General features: G+C 38.6%; 1 protein-coding gene across 8 annotated transcripts in view; it reads right to left on the reverse strand.

Annotated features, from left to right (window-relative positions):
* Positions 1 to 22,374, reverse strand: part of celf5a (cugbp, Elav-like family member 5a) — a 700,629-nt gene that overhangs the window by 24,751 nt on the left and 653,504 nt on the right. For 6 of the 8 annotated variants that reach the window (XM_057840946.1, XM_057840949.1, XM_057840950.1 and 3 more), the window contains exons 9-10: positions 7,473 to 7,685; positions 4,256 to 4,354 (exon numbers count right to left, since the gene is read on the reverse strand). In XM_057840946.1, the coding sequence (XP_057696929.1) occupies positions 4,256 to 4,354; positions 7,473 to 7,685 (312 nt within the window). The remainder of the gene's footprint in view (positions 1 to 4,255; positions 4,355 to 7,472; positions 7,686 to 22,374) is intronic. The other 2 variants (XM_057840951.1, XM_057840947.1) reach the window with 1 other exon arrangement.

The following is a 22,374-nucleotide window of genomic DNA, read 5'->3' on the forward strand; positions in this document are numbered from 1 at the left end:
TCCGTTCCTCACAGTTGAAGAGAATTTATGATACAAATTACAGACCTCTACATGCTTTGCAAGTGGGAAAACCCACAAAATCGGCAGTGTATCAAATACTTGTTCTCCCCACTGTATGTTTAAACTATGTGGTATTTTGTGCAGAAGTACCATATCATTCAAAATCATAAGTGAATTATTACTGCCAGCCCTTCCGGTTCAAATAATCTAGACATCTACCACTGTCAATGGTAGCTAAGGAGTTCAGTACAGTAGTTTTTGTACTATAAGCTGCACCGGACTATAAGCCGCAGCTGTCATAACTGTATTATGGGATATTTATACCAAAAGATATTAGCCACGTTTACATGCTGACTTTTATTCATACCGATTCAAATCATTCCGAATGGAAATTTCACATCAGCTGTTTACATGTCACTTCATCTATTCCGATCCAGCGTTTACATGTGACTGCCTTTATTCCGAAAGGACGTTTGACAACTGCCGTCTGACATGCGCAGATTAATCAAAAGAAAGCGTCACGTTGCAAAACATGGAGATCGATCGTCAGATCAGCTGCTGTTGTAACTTTTCGAGTGGAAACAAAACTTCAGAAAGATACGCCGTTCATTTAAAAAGTTGTGTGGGTGCGCTGTGCATGTGCTTGGAAGCCATGTTGCAAGTGACGTTACTTACGTCACCAAGTGACGTCACCACGTCAGTACGGAGCATGCGCAGAAAGAACGCAACCAGACACCATTCCGCTTCCCTGTTTACATGATATAATTTTACTTCTAATCGGTTTGGGAAAAGGAATATTTCACCCCTGTGAATCGGAATGAAATTCCATTCGGTTTGGGCCTGTTCATTCCGATTGAGGTGTTTATATGGAACACATTTATTCGGTTTGAACAAATATTCCGATTGTAATTGGAATATTTGGCTCCATGTAAACGTGGCAAGTGACTGGTAACATTTTATTTGACAGCGGTATTATAGGACTGTCATAAGACCAAATGAACCACCATGAACCAATTGTCCACAAAACTTCATAAAGCTTCATTTGGCCCTCACTGGCCCCTTAGGGACGACAGTCAACCTCTGCTGCCACCTGCTGTCAACACTGTTGTCGTCCAATGTGCCTCCTAGCATGCAGTGCGGCGCTCCAGATGTAAATAACAATCAAAATTCATGTTGTGGGCTATTTTTTTCTTAGTTACTGTTCCAGTCGTTTTTTTAATTGCTACTCATAGTATTTGGTAAAACTTTATTTGACAGTGCCGCCATAAGACTGTCTTTATACAATCATAATTATGACATGACACTGTCATGACCATTAATGAATGCTTATAACAGATGTCATTCAGTGTTATAGGCAAATTATCTCACTTTCAAATAGATGGAAAAGATCCAAGCTGAGTTAGTGATTTGCCGGATGACACTTAATGACATCTGTCATAAAAATTCAGTAAAGACCATGATAGTGCTATGTCATAATTATAGTCTTATGAAGCCACTGTCATAAAAAGTGTTACCTATTAACCCAAGTAAATCAACAAATAAGCCACAGGATTCAAAATGAAGGAAAAAAGTCGCGGCTTATAGTCCGAAATCTACGAGTTCACTACCAGCCATCCAAGTTAAAATATATGAGACATATGGCGGAAAACACGGACAAGGCTGAAAAGCAGTTTCTGCTCTTGGACCCCTCTTTAAAATAAACTGCTGTATTTTAAGTCAAAAGAACTGCTGTGTTTGATAGAATAATATGTCTATATGCTGCCATAGCAGATTCATGGCGCATTAAGCCCCCAAACTACTTTTAAATTGTTCGTTTTACTCTGGAGACCCCCATTTACAGATGTTGCACAACCGCTTTTGTTTCAACCAAGCCATAAAAAGAATTATATTTAATATTCAAAATGTCTGTCATTTTTATCTTAGAATCATGAATTGATGTCTAATATTTAGTTTAAAAAAAAAAAAAAAAACTACTTAAAAAAATTATTAACTCACATATTTTAAACTTTTCAACAAATTACGTCACAATGAAAAAAATGGCGTCTGTAAAAAAGTCACGGATATCTACCTCATAACTATCGCTAAATTGTATTTTTTTGTTACTGTCGCATTTTCCCCGATATGTTAGATGATAAATAATCGATCCAAACAAAGACAAATTGGAAAAAAAAAAATGTTTAAAAGGGTAAATATTAGGATTGTTCCGATCATGTTTTTTTGCTCACGATCCGATCCCGATCATTTTAGTTTGAGTATCTGCTGATCCCGATATTTGCCGATCCGATCGCTTTTTTTGCTCCCGATTCAATTCCAGTCATTCCCGATAATTTTTCCCGATCATATACATTTTGGCAATGCATTAAGAAAAAAATGAATAAAACTCGGACAAATATATACATTCAACATAAGTACTGCATTTGTTTATTATGACAACAAATCCTCAAGATGGCATTTACATTATTAATTCTTTCAGTGAGAAGGATCCACGGATAGAAAGACTTGTGACTTTGTATATTGTGACTAAATATTGCCATCTAGTGTATTTGTTGAGCTTTCAGTAAATAATACTGTAGCCATGCCCAAATGCATAATGGGAAGTGGAACCATGACTGTGCGTAGTGCTACCAATTGATATATCTTCTCTGCGTTAGGAAATAACATATGGTGTTAAGAAAAAGATCAATTGCTACCTTGCTTCCCCACATTGCTTCCCATGATATTTCTAATCGTAGGGAGAGGGATTGTACGGCTTTAGCCAATTAAAAAAAGGCTCCAAAGGCCGCCAAAATTCACTCTACTCATTTTACGCTGCGTTTTATCTCTCTATATAGGTAAAACGGTGCCATTACAGATTGGGCGCGACAATGCGTGAGTGGGTCGTGCAGTGCATGCATTAATTGCGTTAAATATTTTAACGTGATACATTTTTTTAAAAATTAATAACCGCCGTTATTGGGATACATTTGATAACCCTACCTTAAGCCTAAACTAAAGACTCTGAATGAGTGTAACATATTATGTCTGTAACATTAAATACAATTATAAAACGATTTAAATTAAAAAAAAAATATATATATATATATATACATATATTTTAAAAAAAAGGCATGGCCGATATTTTTTTGCCGATTCCAATACTTTGAAAATGACGTGATCGGACCCGATCGATCGGGATGCCGATTGATCGGGACGTCTCTGGTAAATATATGAAAAAGAAAATCTCTACCACTCCTTTATGTCTGCGATTTCTGCATCGCGCCCCTTGTTATATTACCATGTTTCACCCATAAAATTCCCCAAAAATCCAGCTGTGGCCATTCACAGCTGTGTCTTGACACTCAGTGATACATGCGGCATGGAGGTTTTGGATCAAAACAAGGTAAGTACGCGATAATATCTCGTTAAAGTCATGGCGTCTGTAATTCTGCTCTCGTGTGCTCTCACCTCCAGATAGGGTTTTGCTGTTTAAAAATTTTTCTTTCTTTTAAAATGTTTCTTCCCCCAGAAAATTGAGATTTTAAGCTTTCCAATGATGTATCACACATGCATATAGGACAATTATGAAATTCGGCCAAACTGGGTGTCTCAAAGCGGAACTTCAAGTCACCTGAGCATTTTTCCGCCATCTATTGCCGTCAAATGCAGTTCATTAGTTAAGAGTCTCTCTTTGATATTATAATAAATAACCCACTGAGGTTTGAAGACGAACGGTGAATTAAATTAAGAATCATTTACAATTAAAAAATGTGACATTTTACATTAGTTACAATGACCAGCTTGTGGTTTTTACATGAACACATATCTTGTGATTCACATGGAGACTGAACACAGCAGACTGTGATAAATGTCCAGGTAATCTCATCACTACTATGAGGCCAATTAATATCTATATGACACTAAGTTTCCAAAGCATGAAAAAAATACCACTTATTGCAGAAATAGCACTACTCTGAGCTATATATATGTGTAGTTACTATGTCCTTTCAAACCACACAGTATAAGAACATTACCAATGTTTTATCACCCTCATCTTTTAGATGTATTGTATCCATTTCCTGAGATGAGCTGTGAACGCTATACTGCATGTGGCCACTTTATTTATCTATTACACACAGCGCGAATGAGAGGGTAATATTCCTCTCTCGTAATATGTGCGAATGAGATGTGTACAGCGCCGAAGCAATATTACCCTCTCATGCTCGTCGAGCTTTATAAATCTAGTGCAGATGTGTAAAAAGTAATAATGTTTTCTCACCCTCACCTTCTCTCTGCTGCTGTTGCTGCTGCTGGATGACCTGGGGCGCTTGGGGCAGCGTCTGACCAATGGGAGTCAGCGTGGTGGCCGGGTAGATAGCTAGGCAAGAAGGGGAGAGGGGCAGGGGTGCGGCGTGAAAATGCGGGTTGCCTTACGGAGTGCTACAGTCAAGAGTGTGAAGCTCCCTGAGTGGAGAAACGTGGGTTGCTGTATCGGTGACTTTTAGTCCGTTATTGCTATTACTGTAATAAACACTGTTTTTCTAGTTTAATCATTGCTACAAGGAGGAGACATTTCATTCAGAATATTGAAAAAATGCAATTTGCAAGGTCCTCTAAGCCCCAATGAATGTGCTGCGTTACAAACAAAAAAAGTTATCACAGTTCTGCTTTGCAGTAGTGACCTCTTAAAAGGCTACCATACAGAATGTTCCTCTGAATTTGAGAAAACCAAGTGAGTCAAAATGAGTTTGCTTAAGCTCTATACAAGGCTTGCACCATTAACACTTCAATAATTAAAAACATTCAAACTTTCAAAGAGAACTTCAGTTTCCCTGGACATTGTGCGCTTGTGCGTTTAGCAAAACTGAAAAATAAAACAAACATTACAAATGAAGAAACAGAATGAACAATGAACTAACATTACAATTAGTGGTGTCGATTTTTTATTTATTACACTCCTAATTAGTGTGCTTTTTATCGTGATTAATCTGTTTTAACTATTACTTTTCTGACTGAAGAAAACACATTGAGAGTAGATAATACTGGTCACCAGCTGTTAGAATATTATTTGGATGTATCAAGCTTGTTTCATTTAATTTAAGCAAAGCAAACAAAACAAACACGTGTAACTAACGGAAGGGTCCACAACACATGCACGTAGATGTGGAGCACTAGTTCAGTTTAATTTAATTTGGTTTCAAATTAAATGTAATATTTACACCATTGTATGAAACTTGAACGATAGTTTGTTTCTGAACCAAGAGTGGTATTTACTAATCTTGCATATTTTTTCCACCAATTTCATGTGAGGTGTTTTTCTTGTTACCACTGTTGCTTGGTGTGCTTAGCTGTAGTATTTCTAAATATCCATGTATATCAATCTATATCCACAGCAAATTGTTAATCGATCTTTTCAAAAATGTTTTTTAACATGTAGAGGGTATTCAAACAAATACATCCGAATAAATTAGAATTATTAAAGTACTATGATTAAAATATCCTTTAGCGGTATATCGTTTAGCAGTTTAGTGTCAAGTAAGAAGTAACAGTGTCTGAAAGTACCCTGACTTAGGAAGGTTTTGCCCATCCCCCTCCTCATCTAATGGCTGAATTTGCAAGTAAAGAGAAAGTAGCCTGACTCAGGAAGGTTTCGCCCATCCCGCTCCTCAGCTAATGGCTGAATTTGCAAGTAAAGAGAAAGTAGCCAGACTCAGGAAGGTTTCACCCATCTCCCTCCTCAGCTAATGGCTGAATTTGCTAGTAAAAAATTGCTTCAATCAAAATATAAATTTTCAATCGAAAAAAAAGTCACTTGAATGAAAAAAAAAAAAAAAAGTGTTTGAATGCAAAAGTAGCAACAACGTAGGTCAGGCAGGCAGGGCTATTTTGTGTGATGACTATAATAAAAAAAGATAGACAAAAACATTTGGGTTTTTGGTACAGGGAGCACCAAAACCCATGGGTCTTCTAGTGTTGACAGAAAACTGCCATAAGAAATGGAATGGTTGGCAGGATTTAGGTACATCTGAGCTCTGTCAATTGTTGAAGCAATATTAAGTATTACGGAATCATAGTCTGTGGTAAATTTTTATGTCACTTATTCGATCTATTGTGAAAAGAAGGGCTTTACTGTTCACCAAAGTTGTCAAACTAAAAGCCTGGGGACCACATTCGGCCAACCACATCATTTTGTATGACCCTCTAAAGCAAATCATGTGCTTCAACTTTATGTTCGTGCTCAAATGCCAAGACCGGGGTTTCTCAGGTTTCATCAAGTGAAATTTCAGACTTTTTAAAAACATTTAAAAGACCGCCTAAAATAGAATTCAATGCAATTTCAAAGGAAAGATGATTGTACTAAAGACTTTTAAGACCCCACATGAACCCTGAAAACTTGTAATCTATTCAACACATTTTGTTAGTTATCAAACATGTGATTTCAAATCCAGATATCAATAATTTGCTTTTTTTATGTAATAGGCATGTGCTGGTACGATATTCTCAGGGTATGATAACCTGAAGCTAAAATATCACGGTTTCACGGTATCACGGTATTAAAATTACACATCTAAAATGTGTTACTTTGAGATATCTGGGTTTAAAAAAAAAAAAAAAAACTTTTCTCTTGAACAGGACTGTTATTTTCCCAAAACATATTAGCAAACTGGAACAGATGTATAATTTTAAGTTAAAAAAATATTTTAAATAAAGTTAAAATAAATGCAGTCCTTTAAGTGAGCGTAAACACACAGCCACAGCTCAGCATCAGAACAGAAATAAATGAATTATTTTCCATAAAAAGCACGTGTATATGACCCGTATCATGTTTACATTATACACACACTCTTTTTCTCAACACAGACAGTTGCCAGAGAGGAAAAAACACTGCATGTTTTACCACCGCTAGACACACTAAACATGCTGGAGTTAACTCGCGTAGCTGGTGGGAAACGTTCATGACAGTGTTTACTAATCTTTAATTTTGTGTAATGCAAAATCATGCTGGAGGTATTGCCTCCTCAGCAGCCACCCTCTGCAAACATGTTTTACATGTCGGTTAGCCCTCCTCCTCTAAGCCACGGCCGTCTGCAACTTTTCTGTAGCTAAATTATTCCCATACCAATTATTTTATTTTATTTTTTTTGATTGGGTAAAAAGTTCAGGAGTTTCACCTCCTCCAACCATCGTGTAGCACAGCTCACTCACTAAAACTGAGAAACAACTAGGAATTTCTTCATGCATTTTTGGGACATAAAAATAGCTAATACCTTAGGAAAGGTATGACGGAATTTTTTTTGCAGTTTTGAAACCTTGATGTTTTCATACCACGGTATACGGTAATATTTAATATTACTAGGTGATCAGGTGACATTTACGTATGTATGGGTTTGTAGTCATGATGGCCCACCTAGGGAAACCATAAATAAAACATGGCAGATGACAAAACTAGGTTTGACCCCTCTGTTGTACACTGTAGGATTGGTATGAAAACTCACCTGTGTATTGCTGTACCCCGGTGAAGGCTTGCTGCAGGGTGTCAGCGGCGGTAGGGCTCTGAGTGGAGTAAGGCGGAAGGCCATTGGTGTAGACCGTCTCCACGGCAGGGTGTCCGTTGGGCTGATGAGGGATGCCGGTGAATCCGTTGACGATGGGAGTGACGATGCTGGGCACGGCGGAAGTGGTGATGTTGGCTGGTGGAGAACTTAGGCCTGAAAGAACCAATATCAGAATAATCAGATTCAACCCGCGGAAAACCTAAACATATGGGCAGTTAAAATGCATTTTAGGTATTAGGGTACAATCTACATTAACGATTAATGTATTTTTCAGACTATAGGTCGCAACTGCATAAGTCATAACAGCATTTTCGGTGGGGAACTTCTATCAGAGACCAAATACAATAATTATATATCAAATGGAGAACAGGAAAAATAGAGGTCGGTTAATGAAAAATATGCTACAAACATAACTTGTTTACCCAAACTCTCATTCTAAATCACTAAATCCATTAAGTTTTTATCTTCAGTCTCACTTCTGAAGAACTCAAAGTAAGTTTTGTATGTAAAGGGCACATTTCTTTTGGCTGTCAATTCTGGAAAAAAAAAAAACATTTTAAAAACCTTAAGTCACACTTGAGTAAAATTTGCAGGCCCAACAAACTACAGTATTAAAAACAGGTGCAACTCAATACAGGTAGTCATCGGGTTACAATGTACCCGACTTATGTGATTTCGACTTTATGATGGCGGAGTGTCGTCCGCTATTTTCGCTACAGTTGTTATTTTTCAAAAAATAATATTGACTTTTATTTTGGCATGGGAAGCATAGAACAGGTAGTACGCCCACATGTAAGAAAGAGCACATGTACACACAAAGAAGAAGGTATTTGCACACATGAAGAAGAGCGCACGGGCACACACGACAAAGAGCATATTTTCTCCCACGAAAAAGTCGCGCAGTCGAATGAGTGAGAGGGGAAACATTACAGCTGCAAGCCTATGCGCACATGCCAAAGAGGCAACACCGGTATATACAGTGATGATTTTCGCGGTTAATGGGGACCAGAACCCGCCGCAATAAATGAAAAAACGCGAAGTAGGCATCCCCCCCCAAAAAACTTTTTTGTGTGATCAATGTATTCTTCAGATTTAGCATTGGAAAGATATACAGTGGGGAGAACAAGTATTTGATACACTGTCAATGGGAAAACCGATTGGCAGTGTATCAAATACTTGTTCTCCCCACTGTATATGGTGGAAAACACTCAGGTGACTTGAAGTTCCGCTCTGACACCCTCAATTTAGCCAGCTTTCAAAATTGTCCGATATGCATGTGTGATACATCGTTGGAAAGCTTAAAATGTCAATTTTCTGGGGGAAGAAAAATTTTGAACAGGAGGCCATTTAAAGAAAAAAAAAATTAAACAGCAAAACCCTATCTGGAGGCGAGAGCACACGAGAGCAGAATTACAAACGCCATGACTTTAACGAGATATTATCGCGTTCTTACCTTGTTTCGATCCAAAATCTCCATGTCGCATGTATCACTGAGTGTCAAGACACAGCTGTGAATGGTCACAGCTGGATTTTGGGAGGATTTTATGGGTTAAAAATCGTAATATAACAAGGGTCGCGATGCAGAAATCGCAGACATCAGGGAGTGGTCGAGACGTTCTTTTTCATAAATTTACCTTTTAATAATTTTTTCCCCCAATTTTTCTTTGTTTGGATCGATTATCATCTAACATATCGGAAAAAATGTGACAGAAACAAACAAACAAAAAAAAAAAAAACAAGCGATAGTTATGAGGTAAATTACCATTTTTTTATTGTGACGTAATTTGTTTAAAAGTTTAAAATATTCGAGTGAACAATTTTTTAAAGTCGTTTTTTTTTTAAACGAAATATTAGACATCAATTAATGATTCTAAGCTTAAAATGCTAGACATTTTGAATAATAAATATAATTAATTACCTTTGTTTTATGGATTGGTTGAAACAAAAGCGGTTGCGCGACATCTGTAAACGGGGGTTTTCAGGGTAAAACGGGCAAATTAAAAATAGTTTGGGGGCTTAATGCGCCATGAATCTGCTATGGCAGCATATAGACATATTGTTCTATCAAAAACAACAGTAGTTTTGGCTAGAAATACAGCAGTTTCTTTTAAAGAAGCGTGCAGGAGCAGCTGCAGTGCAGCTACTCTTGCACGCTTTTTCAGTCTAATCTGTGTTTTCCGTCATATAGTATATATGTATTTTAATAAATGGTTTTCAAGCACTTCAAATGTAATAATTAAGATGAGTTTTAAACATGTTACGGTCCCACCGAATTATTTTTAAACAAGAATAAAGCAGAAAAATGCTTGGCTTTTATTAAATGGTTCATTGAGTGAGTCCTCTAAATTCCACTCAAACTGCTCACTTACACACAATAAGTTGCCACAGCAAATGTTTAACAAGTAAAACGATGATTGGTGCATTCGGCGCTTTGAAGCTCGTTTCTCTGGCAACATCAAACATCAACGCCTGTCAACCAATCAATCAATCAATCAATTAATTAATTTCAAGCAACTCCAGTGCACTTAGTGCCTGACCGACAAAGAGCAGGGAGGGGGAGTGAGACTACGCGATCGGCTCGGGACAGCCCATGTTTTTTTTGTTTTTTTTTAACTGAAAAAAAAAAAATCCACGATGGACTGAGGGCGCGAAGTTTGAAGCACATAGTAGCGAGGGATCACTGTAACGCCTTCTGTACTGTTTATAGTGCATTTTCAATTGTGGTCAAAAACTTGGGGCGAGTTTACATGATAGTTTTTGATGATGTGCGGACGCTAACTGATACATGCTAATCATTTGTGTGGATAGTTAATGCTGTATCAGCAGCTAGTTGTAAACATAAATTTGAATTGCTGTGATTGAAGATCAAACTGATTTTATATGATTTTTATCTACCCCTCATTGTTCAAGTGTTGATGTTATGAGCAGCTGAATAAAGTCAGCAAACCACACAGATGTCTGACATCGTCATTTCGTAGCTTAGATCACTATCTAGCTAGGACTTAGGTCCAACATTTTGGCGAGGACAGTACAATGACATATAATACATGTTTTTGGATAGTTATTTAGATAGATTTAGGGGGTATTTAGGGGTACTAAAAGGGTTAATTCCGACTTTAGTTCCGGAAGTTCGGGTTACGTCACCAACGTAGGAATGGAACTTGTTCGTAACCCGGGACTACCTGTAGTCCGGAAATATGGTAACATTCATGATACTAAGAAAATTACTCAAAAATACTCAGGCAAGGCTGTGCCCTAACGTACAGTACGGCATTCCAAATATGCAATTGCAGTCTTTTATTAGTAGTGTGTTCATACAAATAGAAAACAACCACACATACGCACACATGTTGTCAGCATTGTGCAGAAAGGCTTACACAGACATGCACATTTTCTGGCTAATGCAAGGGCACGGGTGCGACAACACGCCTATCACACATCCGCTATTTGTCATGATGCATCAGGCAAGATCGCTGAGGAAGTGAACCTGTGAAAAACGAGGCTGTCCGTCGTGTTTGCGCGAGCCCCCATTGCTCGACATGATGAAACTACCATGCAACTTGCGAGGGGGGAAAACAGAAACTTGATGGAAACGATTAGAGTGTGCCTGGGGAAGCAGGTCGCAAAAACAAAAAGATGTTTCTTTCCTCTGAGAGGAAAAGACACATAACAACAGTTGGCACTTTGACAAATGTGGCGGTCATAACATATATGGCGCACGCCTGAGAGGCAGCGGTTCATGAGCAGAATCGAAATTGGTAGCTCGCCATCCTTTCTCTCTCATGCAATGCATTTTAAAAGGGTCCTCCTTTGGAAAGTGTTTCCAATTATGCCGGGAACGCCAAAGTACCCATTTTGAGCAGAATCTCACGGCGTGATGGCCTCTCTAAAAAGGGCCGCCTCCGTGGCGAAGCATCAGCGCTCTCTGAAGTACAGCTCCCCTGAGAACCACCTCTCAATCTGGAAACCTTAGCCCTGATTGGACGGGAATGAGGGAGGATGGAAGTTGGGGTAGGTGGGGGGTTGTCACAGAAACCCAACAGCATGTCGCATACCCGTAGAGCTGTTGCGCCTTGGCAGAGGCCCACATATGAGAGATGGTCCACACAGAGGGTAAACAATAACATTCATTTCACACACACCAGGTTTATGCTAATGGGATGGTAAATTTGCTGTACATCGCTACCGCTGAGTAACATCTACATATCCATATGGACTTGCTTTTCCTTGCTTACAATCAACTTTCATTTCCATACTTCTCTGCATACACCCAAAAGACCATATTTGGTAATTTAACTCAAAATATGCACCACATATACACATGAATACAGTGGCCCTCTGCTTAAAATAGAGTCAATAATCAACCTCTGCACAGAACATATTATTAGTATGGAAAAAGTAGACAAAACAGCTATTTCTACCGTTTTTATCCAAACAGAACAATTTTGTCAAAGCATATTGGTCACCAGTGTGCTTACCAGTGTTTTTCTACTCGGCCCGTCATCTATGTCTACCTCATACATTCAATCAGTCACTCCCACTTCTAAAAGGGTCAGGTGATGATTCACGCCTTGCCAGATTGTCAGAATACGTGCCAGGCAAGATTCTTTGCCAATTTTTCCCTGAATTGATCTCTCGTCTGATATTGACCTGCCTGCCTTGTTGTACACCTTCAATTTTCCGCCCTCCACCACAAGTTATGCTTAAAAATGCTTGCCAACCAACGTGGCTGTTCGGTGTAACAATGAAGAAACCGAGTTCGTGGATTATTGCTACAAAACCAGTCCTAATTTTCACAGACCTGTTGGATGTTTTCCGCCATTAAAACCCCTCCTGTTTATAAAGGACTTCATCTGAATTAGTAACAACTTGGGCATTTTGGATGCCAGGCCACTAGATTGTGATACTTTTAGTACCTGTCAATAATCATAAGCCATAGACTTCACTATAAGTAGATGAGACAGCTCCTACAGACATTGCCCCACGGCTTTCCATAGAGGGCCGGGCCAGGCAGAGCGTCGTTCGTTGCGATAAACTCAAACACACGCTGTGCTTTAACGCCGGTTTAAGGTGGAAACAGGACAAAAAATTTAGTGCATACAAGCAGGCAAGAGTGTCTCGAGTGATTTGGTCGAGGATTCAAGGTAATTATTATATAAAATGGCACCATGCATGCACTTTGAAATGTTGGGAAAAAAATGAAATGAATGGAAAAAAATTAGCGTAACTTTAACTTGAAATATTTACGTAAAATGAATGATAGCGGCCCGTTTTTTTTTTTTTTTTGGGGGGGGGGGGGGGGGGGCTTTTAACCAAGAACCTGGACTGGTGTACGTTCATGTCCACTGAAATTCCGGGATTTACACATTTATTTACAAGAATTTTCAACTTAAAAAGCTCTTTGTTTTGTGATGGCCGCCAAGTTGGATTTTGTATCCATACAAGATAGCGTAACTTTACATTCAAATAATCAGGTAATTTTTGACCAACTGCCCGTTTATTGGCAAAAACTAGTAATTTAGACATTTCTGTGTCCATACAAATAAAAATTGGGCTTTTACGTGTTTTATTTTATGTAACACTTCGACAAGGGCCAGATAGCTGACAAGACGTGCTAAACAGTACAGGACAGTACTTGGTAAATCGACAGTACTAATATAGCGCATTTATCTACATGGTTACCATGTCCAAAGCGCTTTACATTAGCACTCATTTACCCATTCACGCAAACATTCACACACCAATGGGGCTGCTGCCATGCAAGGCAGTGTCAACCCATTGGAGGAGAATCAGGGTTCAGTGCCTTGCCCAAGGGCACTTCGACAGTGGGCAGTCATAGCCGGGAATCATAATAATGATAATTGAGTGATTTATTAGCTGTTGAAAACTTAAAGTATTACACAATTGCACTAAATAAATAAAGAAAAAAGTTGCAATTTTGGGCAAAAACCTATATGATATACTATACTGGACTGTCTCAGAAAATTAGAATACACAATATTCTAATTTTCTGAGACAGTCCTGTATATTGTTCTATGTAAAGGACGTCAGCCAAGGTCGGCCCCCCACATTTTTACCACGCCAAATCTGGTCCCCTTTGCAAAAAGTTTGGACACCCCTGCTTTAAATGGTGGATTAATGTACAGGACTGTCTCAGAAAATTAGAATATTGTGTATTCTAATTTTCTGAGACAGTCCAGTATATTGCTATTAGTCCTGAAAATATAGGTGATTATTTCTGCATTGGGTGATTTTTGTGCATCTAGCGTATAATCTGAGAATTTTATAGCCATTTGATGTTTTGCTATACTTATATAAAAAATAATTAATCTGGATTTTACTAGCGAACGACTGAATTTTTTGATACCGCTGCTCATGGGGACTCATATGCCTAAGGAAGGTGCCTGTTTTGGTTTTAGGTCGCTAATGGCTTTGGTTTTGAAAATATTTTAATTTCAAAGTTTTTGAAAACTGGCCCCCTACGGAGCGGCAACTGATAGTGAAGTCTATGCATAATCATGTTTTTAATACGCTTTTTTGGCAAGTACAGTGGTACCTCTACATACGAATTTAATTCGTTCCAGGACCTTGTTTGTAAGTCGAAATGGTCGTATGTCGAGCAGGATTTTCCCATAGGAATACATTATAATTCCATTAATTCGTTCCAAAGCCTAAAAACATACACTAAATTCTTAATAAATACTGCTGGCGCTGTTACAAATGGCAATTAAACATAGAAAAACAAATAAGTTATAAATAAATAATTCAGAATAATATAATAATAATAAGAAGAATTAATAATTATTCCTGTAAATAATGTAACGAATCGGATTCTAATACGGCGGACACTTTTTACTGTCCCTGAACGCACCGCGAAGGTGACGTCTCAGTGAGATAGGTCGGTGCGGTAGAGATAATACTTTCGTTTTCTTGAGAGCAGTCAACTGCTTAAGACAATGGGCGTTTTGTGTTGGATAAGTTCTTAAATAAATGATAAAATCGTGACGAAGCTGGCGATTTCCTTGGCAATGTTACCACAATAATAATTGTCACCTTAACTTATAAATAGTGGCGAACGGTGGTCGGAAGAGGACCATGGAGCTATTGTTGAGCCAGTTCAGGGACGCGCACCCTAAGCTCATATTTTTCTATAACTTGCATCTTCATTTCAAAGGTAAGCATCACTTTTTTCCTTGTTTCTCCAACTGTATCAACTTTTTTTGAAAACTGTGTTGATTTCTCACACAAGAAAATCCACCGTGCGTTCGTTTGCAGTGTTGTCATGTCGTCGTACTTCGAGCAACTCGTCGGATGTAGAAACAAATGGCGGCTCAAATTTTACGTCGGATGTCGAAAAGATCGTGTGTCGAAGTGATCGTATGTAGAGGTACCACTGTATATTGATTTGGAATTAGGAATAGGTATAACTTCTTGAAGATTTTGGCCTTTTTCATGGAATTGACTGATATTATTGTGGGTGTGCAGTACTATGCTGCAACCAATAGAGGTGCTAATTTAAATCTCAATGAGAGAGCAGCCTTAAGAATAACATGACAACACCTGAGAGGATCCGAACTTAAAAAACATAATGCACAATACAAGCCTGAAGTCAAAAAAGTAATTCAGAAATTATTATTAAAAAAACAAATAAATAAATTCGTTGTAACTCATGGCCGACAAGGGAAATTTAGTCAAAAGTCAGCTGTTACCATTTGTGTCAATTCTTTTTTATGTAAACTTTTAACGTATATCAAAAATAAGTGCCCTATTTTGTGTTACCAGGCAGAGTTTGCGGTACTCGGACCAAATAAGCCCAATTTTATCAAAATGTGGTCGTGCATAACATACTGAATTTTCTTGGGCATAGAGTTTTGTTGTGCCAAAACTTAGAATTGGCAGCAACACATTTTTGAGTCTGCTAATGCTAATGCTAGTTAACATATTATTGGTATGCGCTTATTGTTGTTTTAAAATAAATAATATATTAGAATGTCGGCAAAATTATTGCCTGCGATAAAAAGACAATTTCGTGTAGAGAACCCCATAGAGATAAGAGGGCTGACAAGTGCGGTGACCTGGGGAATAGTCTTAGTCCATTGAGAGCTGTTGTGTTTTTTACACTTGTTTTTTCTTGTCCCTCTGAAATCTCCCCACAATTGCTTGCTTCCTGTGGGACTGTGATGAATTAGTCTGCTGCTTCTGTCCGTTCTCCCGCCCAGACTCTGGAGACCGCCGCTCCCGTACTAAGCCGGTGACGGCTACCCTGCCACGGAAAGGCCACACGCACTCCAACCCTAGCACATCATAATGCAGCCTCTCCATCATAAGGTTTATTCCGCTTTCAGGGGGCTTATGTGACGCTGTGGTGGAGGTTACGCACTAGGGGGTGGTCACGTGTGCCCTTTAAGGTTCAATTACATAAGTGCCAGGGCGTGACATGTGGCTGCAAAGGGACTTCTTGACAAACGGAGGATGTTCTGCTTTATCACAGTGGATATACCGTGGTATTAGAATAGAGTGGTGATATTGTAAGGAAAAAGGAGAACGGTAAATGGTGAAGCTGTCGTTAACTCCATGCCCAAGAGGGGTTAAGGCAGTGCTTGAAAATAATGGTGGCAATGCAAAAATATTGACACTTACTGCACAATTTAGACATTTTCACTTAGGGGTGTAGTCACTTTTGTTGTCATGTCAGCAGTTTAAATGGTGATGGCACACTATTGCGAGGGAACAGCAAATTTACAGTTACACACTGATTACTTTGGCACTTCTTCAGTGTGTCCCATGTAAATGTATAATGAAATATGAAAATATTTATTTCAAATATATGAAATAACATTTTAGGTTTGTTCTCTCATTTAATAAATAAGCTATGGTGGTACCTCTACATACGAACTTAATTAGTTACAGGACCTTGTTTGTAAATAGAAATGGTCGTTGTTGTCGAGCAGGATTTTCCCATAATTCGTTCCACAGCCTGAAAACTTACACTAAATCCAAATGGTGCTGGTATTATCGCAAACAGCAATTACACAGAGCAAAACAAATAAGTTATGAATGAAAATCGGAATATACTAATAGTAATAATAATAATATCAAAATGAATCAGGTACTAATCTGTTTTGCGTAGTGTACCTGAACTTGGCTGACTTGTGGCTGAGCGTGCCTGACTTGACAGAGTCAAGTTCAGAGTCAAGTCAGAGTCTGTTCAGCTGCGGTGAAAAGTAGGCATGTTGTGTTGTACAAGTTCTAAAACAAATTATTAAAAACCCGCCGAAGCTGGCTATGTTTTGGCGATGTTACCACAATAATAATTGCCACCTTAACTTTTAAAGACTGGCGAACGGAGGTCGGAGGAGGACCGTCGAGATCGTAGACATTCTACGGCCGTATTGTCGAGCCAGTTCATGGACGCACGCACCACGCTCATATTATTCTATCATTTCCATCTTCATTTCAGTGGTAACCCTCACCATTTTTCCTTTCTCACCACCTGCACTAACATTCTTGGAACCCATGTTGATTTCTCTCCCAAGAAAATTTGCCGTGCGTCTGTCTTGCGGGAAAACAGAGAAACTGTTGCGCAGTCATAAATCATTATATTTCAAACATGTCGTCGGATGTAGTAACAAATGGTGAGTCAAATTTTATTTCGGATGTCGAAAAGATCGTGTGCCGAAGCGATCGTATGTCGAGGTACCAGTGTATTTGTTTTGCAATGGTTATTTGCCAAAATGATAATGACACCAAAACCATGTTTCAACTTTGTTTCAAGAGATGGACAATGAAAAAGGTTTTACCTCTTCTAGTTTTAATATAGTACGACTAAAAAGTACAATAAGGCTTCAACTTTACTAAATATAGCTCCTTCCCTCACTTTGAAATAATTCCTTGGCACCAGGATTCCATTATAATTAACCAAATTAACCTCTACATATACAAAGTAAGCTTCGTTACAACTACAGTCTTTCCACATGACTGCAAAGTCAGTTTTGTTACAACTATACGTTTTTTTTCCTGTTCTGTCACTGAATACTTTCTTTCAGTAAAAAGTTTAACGCGTTCATTTTCCCAAACCAGTAATCTGATTAAAGTTAGTTTCCTTAGTGTCTGTGCGTTACTATTTTGTTATTGCCTCATAATGTATGTAGAATGAAGATTATTGTAGTCGTGTAGAAAGAGCATTTTGAATAGAAAATGCTAGAAAGGTTCCCGCTATGTGTTCGTTTCCATGGTAACCGCTCACAGTTACTTCCTGTTTTGGTCTCGAGTCACATGTGTTCGGGGACTGAGAAAGCCGTGTGCCAGTGCGGGTGCACATTCGAGTGGAGTGCAGCCACCCGTTGAGATGTTCGAGGGTATGTTGATCTGTGTATGTCCATGAATGAACGTGAGTATTTTTCCTTCATTCTGGAGGGTTCCAGCGATAGGTTGGGCCCTTTAACATGCGCGGCCATTTCTTAGTTTTTCAATTGCATCGGCGGGTGCTCATCGCTCCAAGTTGGCAAAAAATGTTTACATCATATTCGTGTTGCACATTTATGCCGTGAGGTGACGTGTTCGTTTAGCATCTTTGGGATGTATTTTAAGTCCAATTTGGTGTAAAGTGCTTAGTTGCCGCCACGTTTTGTTGCCAAATTGGCCGCGTGTGTGTGGCGTACTTCTGGGTTGTGCACGCGCATTCGCGCCCGCCCCCACCTTTGTGTTTATTGCACTGTGCAATTCATTTGTGTAAAAATGATTACTGTGCACTAGTCAATTTGCATTGTTTTACATTGGCACAGATATGCTGTTACTAGAGATGTCGGGATGCCGATCGATCGGGTCCGATCACGCCATTTTCAAAGTATCGGAATCGGCAAAAAAATATCGGCCATGCCTTTTTTTAATATATATATATATTTTTTAATTAAATCGTTTTCTAATTGTATTTAACGTTACAGACATAATATGTTACACTTATCCAGAGTCTTTAGTTTAGGCTTAAGGTAGGCTTATCAAATTTATCCCAATAACGGCGGTATTTTTAAAAAAAATCACGTTAAAATATTTAACGCAATTAATGTATGCACTGCACGACCCACTCACGCATTGTCGCACTCCATCTGTAATGGCGTCATTTTGCCTATATAGAGAGCTAAAAGGCAGCGTAAAATGAGTAGAGTGAATTTTGGCAGCCTTTGGAACCTTATTTTAGTTGGCTAAAGCCTTACAATCCCTCTCCCTTCGATTAGAAATATCATGGGAAGCAATGTGGGGAAGGTAGCAATTGATCTTTTTCTTAACACCTTATGTTATTTCCCAACGCAGAGAAGATATATCAATTAGTAGCACTACCAAAGTCATGGTTTCACTTCCCATCATGCATTTGGGCATGGCCTTCAGTATCATTTACTGAAAGCTCAACAAATACACTAGATGGCAATATTTAGTCACAATATACAAAGTCACAAGTCTTTCTATCCGTGGATCCCTCTCACTGAAAGAATTAATAATGTAAATGCCATCTTGAGGATTTGTTGTCATAATAAACAAATGCAGTACTTATGTTGAATGTATATATTTGTCCGAGTTTTATTCATTTTTTTCTTAATGCACTGCCAAAATGTATATGATCGGGAAAAATTATCGGGAATGATTGGAATTGAATCGGGAGCAAAAAAAAGCAATCGGATCTGGAAGTATTGGGATCGGCAGATCCTCAAACTAAAACGATCGGGATCGGATCGGGAGCAAAAAAACATGATCGGAACAACCCTAGCTGTTACCCATAAACCCTAACCTGAAATTCAGAATTATTGACATTTATTTGGCTTAGTTTTAGCATTAGCAGGGTTTAATCAGTCGGTGGAGTTGATTTCAACAAATTCCATGCAGTTTGTCAGTTATTTGTTACTTTCAGGGCTCCGGAGTGGCTGAGCTAGCGCAGCTCAATTGTGGTTGAAATCAACTCCATCTACTAGTTAAACCTCCGCTAACTCGAAGATTAAGCCTTGTGTGAAAAATTCTGATCTTACCCCGTAAATTCAATTATCGGAAAGTCAATTACATACAATGACATTTTTCTGTTATCATTCTTGAGATGTTGAGACAGCAAAGGGAGAAATATTGATAAAAAGTAAATGATAAATTACTTTTAAAATAACTTAGTTACTTTGATAATAAAGTAATCAGTAAAGTAACTAGTTTACTTTTTTAAGACGCAATCAGTAATTAAATTACTTTTTCAAGTTGCCTGGGACAACAATGACTGCATTTGTAGTACACCTACAAGTTACCGTAGTTTTGTTACAATTTTTGTTAGAAATTTGCCTCTACAACAGCAAGCTGTTTTTTTTGCATCTACATTTTCCCCCAACACCTGCAAGTGATTTTACAGTATTTTTTTCTGTGAAACTATAAGTGACCTTTGCATCAAATTGACCTTGCTTTGTTCCAGCTACAGAATCTTCCTATAAGTTAGATTTGCTACAACTAGCTTCCCCCCATGAAACTATAAACTACTTTAGCACCTTATTGACCTCTAAAACTACAACTTAGATTTGTTACAACTACTGTCCTTTTCTCCCCCTCTATGTGGGCTTTAGTTGGGCTCTCAATCTGTATGAAATAGAGCTCCAGAAACACTCCATATGTACAGTATGCACCTTGGGATAACGTCTGTTGTGAATTGGCGCGATATAAATAAAATTGACATTAAATAATGTACGCTTCCAAACAATAAAGCCCCTCCCCAGACATGAAAAGAAATACTAACAGAAAACATTTCAAGCTTGCTTCAAAGGGAGTCTTTATGGATACGTCACATACGTGCAGTTCATTTTATGTAAGCAAATTTCCATTTGCGGTCTCGCAAGATGGGAGAAACTCTTGATCCGCTCTTTGCCGTGATTGCCAGGCGAAAAGGAGCTCGGTCGTGCGACAGAAGTATTTATTATGCTAATTATACATTCAAATCAAGCAGGAAGGGAGAGTCTGAGAGTCATTACAGCCACGAGGACTGTCTGCTGCCGGAGCAAGTAATAAGCACTCAAAACAGATGCTTTCATCTAACTGATTTAAATTGTGATGCATGTTTTTTTGAACCAAAGGGAAAATGACGAGAAATGAATAATAAAGTGGCTTTCTTAGACAAGCTGACACACCAAGAAAACTATTTGTATTTGAATACGGATAGCTACGAGCGTTACCCGGTTTGATGTGTGCTTCTCTCTTGACACACATTTAGTTATGATGATGTGCAAATCTGGCAAAGGGATTTTTAAAAATAATGTTTTTGCACATTTGTGTTTTTAGCCTTTATTTACAATGAAGAAAATAAGCATTTGAACACCCTGCTATTTTGCAAGTTCTCCCGCTTAGAAATCATGGAGGAGTCTGAAATTTTCATCGTAGGTGCATATCCACTGTGAGAAAGATAATCGAAAAAGAAAAATTCAGAAATCACAATGCTTGATTTTTTAACAATTTATTTGTGTGATATAGCTGCAAATAAGTATTTGAACACCTGTTTTAGCTAGAATTCTGACACTGAAAGACCTGTTAGTCCGCCTACTAAAGGTCCACCTCCATTCCATGTATTTTCTTGAATGAGATGCACTTGTCGAAAGCTGCATAAAGCCACCTGTCCACCCCATACAATCAGTTAGAAACTTAGAATCGACCTTGTAACATGGTCAAGACCAAAGAGCTGTCCAAAGACACCAGGGACAAAATTTGTACAGCTCCACAAGGCTGGAAAGGGATACGGCGCAATTACCAAGCAGCTCGGTGAAAAAATGTCCACTGTTGGTGCAATCATTAGAAAATGGAAGAAACTAAACATGACGGTCAATCTATATGGAGTGGAGCCCCATATAAGATCTCACCTCGTAGGGTCTCAATGATCCTAAAAAAGGTGGAGAATCAGCCCAGAAGTACACAACAGGAGTTGGTCAATGACATGAAAAGAGCTGGGACCACCGTTTCTAAGGAAACTGTTGATAATACACTAAGACGTCATGGTTTTAAATCATGCATGGCACGTAAGGTTCCCCTGCTCAAGCCAGCACATGTGGAGTCATGGTCGGAATTCCACAAACCGTGCTTGGAGGAAGAAGAAGAATGAGTACTATCCCAAGAACACCATCCCTACTGTGAAGCATGGGGGTGGTGGCATCATGCTTTGGGGGTGTTTTTCTGTGCATGGGACACGACAAGTGCACTGAGATTTTGGGGAACAGCCTCCTTCCTTCAGTCAGAGCATTGAAGATGGGTCATGGCTGGGTCTTCCAACATGACAATGACCTGAAGCACACAGCTAGGAAAACCAAGAAATGGCTCCATAAGGAGCAAATCAAGGTTCTAGCATGGCCTAGCCCGTCTCAAGACCTAAACCCAATAGAAAACCTTTGGAGGGAGCTCAAAATCTGTGTTTCTCATCGACAGGCCAGAAACCTGACTGATCTAGAGTAGATCTGTGTGGATGAGTGGGCCAAGATACCTCCTGCAGTGTGTGCAAACCTGGTGAAAAACTACAGGAAAGGTTTGACCTCTGTTACTGCAAACAAAGGCTACTGCACCAAATATTGACATTCTATTTCTCAGGAGTTCAAATACTTATTTGCATCTGTATCACACAAATAAATTGTTAAAAAATCTTACATTGTGATTTTGGGATTTTCTTTTTAGATTATCTCTCTCACAGTGGACAGGCACCAACAATGAAAATTTTAGCTCCCTTCATGATTTCTAAGTGGGAGAACTTGCAAAATAAAAGGGTGTTCAAATACTTTTTTTCTTCACTGTGTGTGTGTGTGTGTGTATATATATATATATTAGGGCTGTCAAACAATTAATTTTT

This window comes from Corythoichthys intestinalis, chromosome 7 (genome assembly GCF_030265065.1).
Source record: "Corythoichthys intestinalis isolate RoL2023-P3 chromosome 7, ASM3026506v1, whole genome shotgun sequence".
Taxonomy (NCBI): domain Eukaryota; kingdom Metazoa; phylum Chordata; class Actinopteri; order Syngnathiformes; family Syngnathidae; genus Corythoichthys; species Corythoichthys intestinalis.